Below are 1109 nucleotides of genomic sequence, written 5' to 3'. Positions count from 1 at the left end.
TTCTGTGATTCTGTGTGAGCTGGGGCAGAGGAGGTCTTGCAGGGTGGTGGAAAGCGATGGCAGGAGTTGATCTGCAGCAGAAAGAGGCAGCTGCTGGAGGGAAGGAAAAGGGTGGGTTTACAACACGCCATAAACCCTGCACTTCTGGCGAGTGTCTGATTTTTGGGTATCCAGGCAGAAAGGTGCTGTGTCCCTGGTGTCCTGGGGGCTCGGGAGTGGAGGTTCCTGTGGTCACAGCTACTGGGGCTTCCTCTGCAGTGGGAGGGAGAGAGGGAAAAAGCCCCTGCCTGGTGACTTACCTGAGTGTAACACCTCGCAGGCAGCCCTCAGAGCTCTCTGCTGCTGGGTGCACTGGACCAGAGAGGACAATTACATGTTCAGGCTCTCGGCGTCCCGGGATCCGCTCTGGAAGTGGCTGCGGGACAACCCCGGCGCCGTCTGCCCCGCGCCCTTCTACCAGCGCGTGCTGGGCTGGCTGGAGGAGGAGCTGCCGGACCTGTCGGTGTCTCGGGAGAGAAGCCGGCTGCAGTGGGGCATCCCGGTCCCCGGCGACCCCACGCAGACGGTTTACGTGTGGCTGGATGCCTTGGTGAACTACCTGAGCGCCGTGGGCTACCCCGAGAGGCACGGCGAGTGGTGGCCCGGCGCCCACCACGTCGTGGGCAAGGACATCCTCAAGTTCCACGCCGTCTACTGGCCCGCGCTGCTGCTGGCGGCGGGGCTGGCTCCCCCCGCGCGGATCTTGGTGCACTCCCACTGGACCGTCCGCGGGCAGAAGATGTCCAAAAGCCTGGGCAACGTGGTCGAGCCCTTGGCGTGCATCGGGCGGCACAGTGGTGGCCCGGCGCCCACCACGTCGTGGGCAAGGACATCCTCAAGTTCCACGCCGTCTACTGGCCCGCGCTGCTGCTGGCGGCGGGGCTGGCTCCCCCCGCGCGGATCTTGGTGCACTCCCACTGGACCGTCCGCGGGCAGAAGATGTCCAAAAGCCTGGGCAACGTGGTCGAGCCCTTGGCGTGCATCGGGCGGCACACGTTGGACGGGTTCCGGTACTTCCTGCTTAGGCAGGGCGGGCCCGAGCGGGACCGCGACTTCTACGAGGAGAAGGT

General features: G+C 65.3%; 1 protein-coding gene across 1 annotated transcript in view; it reads left to right on the top strand.

Moving 5' to 3' along the window:
• Positions 1-319: 319 nt before the first annotated feature.
• MARS2 (methionyl-tRNA synthetase 2, mitochondrial) overlaps positions 320-1109 on the top strand; it is a gene marked incomplete at its 5' end in the record, with an annotated part of 1392 nt that continues 602 nt past the window's right edge. The window contains 2 exons of the mRNA XM_010180264.1: positions 320-627; positions 825-1107. Of these exons, the coding sequence (XP_010178566.1) occupies positions 320-627; positions 825-1107 (591 nt within the window). The remainder of the gene's footprint in view (positions 628-824; positions 1108-1109) is intronic.

Source organism: Mesitornis unicolor, unplaced genomic scaffold, assembly GCF_000695765.1.
Source record: "Mesitornis unicolor isolate BGI_N332 unplaced genomic scaffold, ASM69576v1 scaffold46422, whole genome shotgun sequence".
Taxonomy (NCBI): domain Eukaryota; kingdom Metazoa; phylum Chordata; class Aves; order Mesitornithiformes; family Mesitornithidae; genus Mesitornis; species Mesitornis unicolor.
This window is presented reverse-complemented; position numbering and strand designations above follow the sequence as displayed.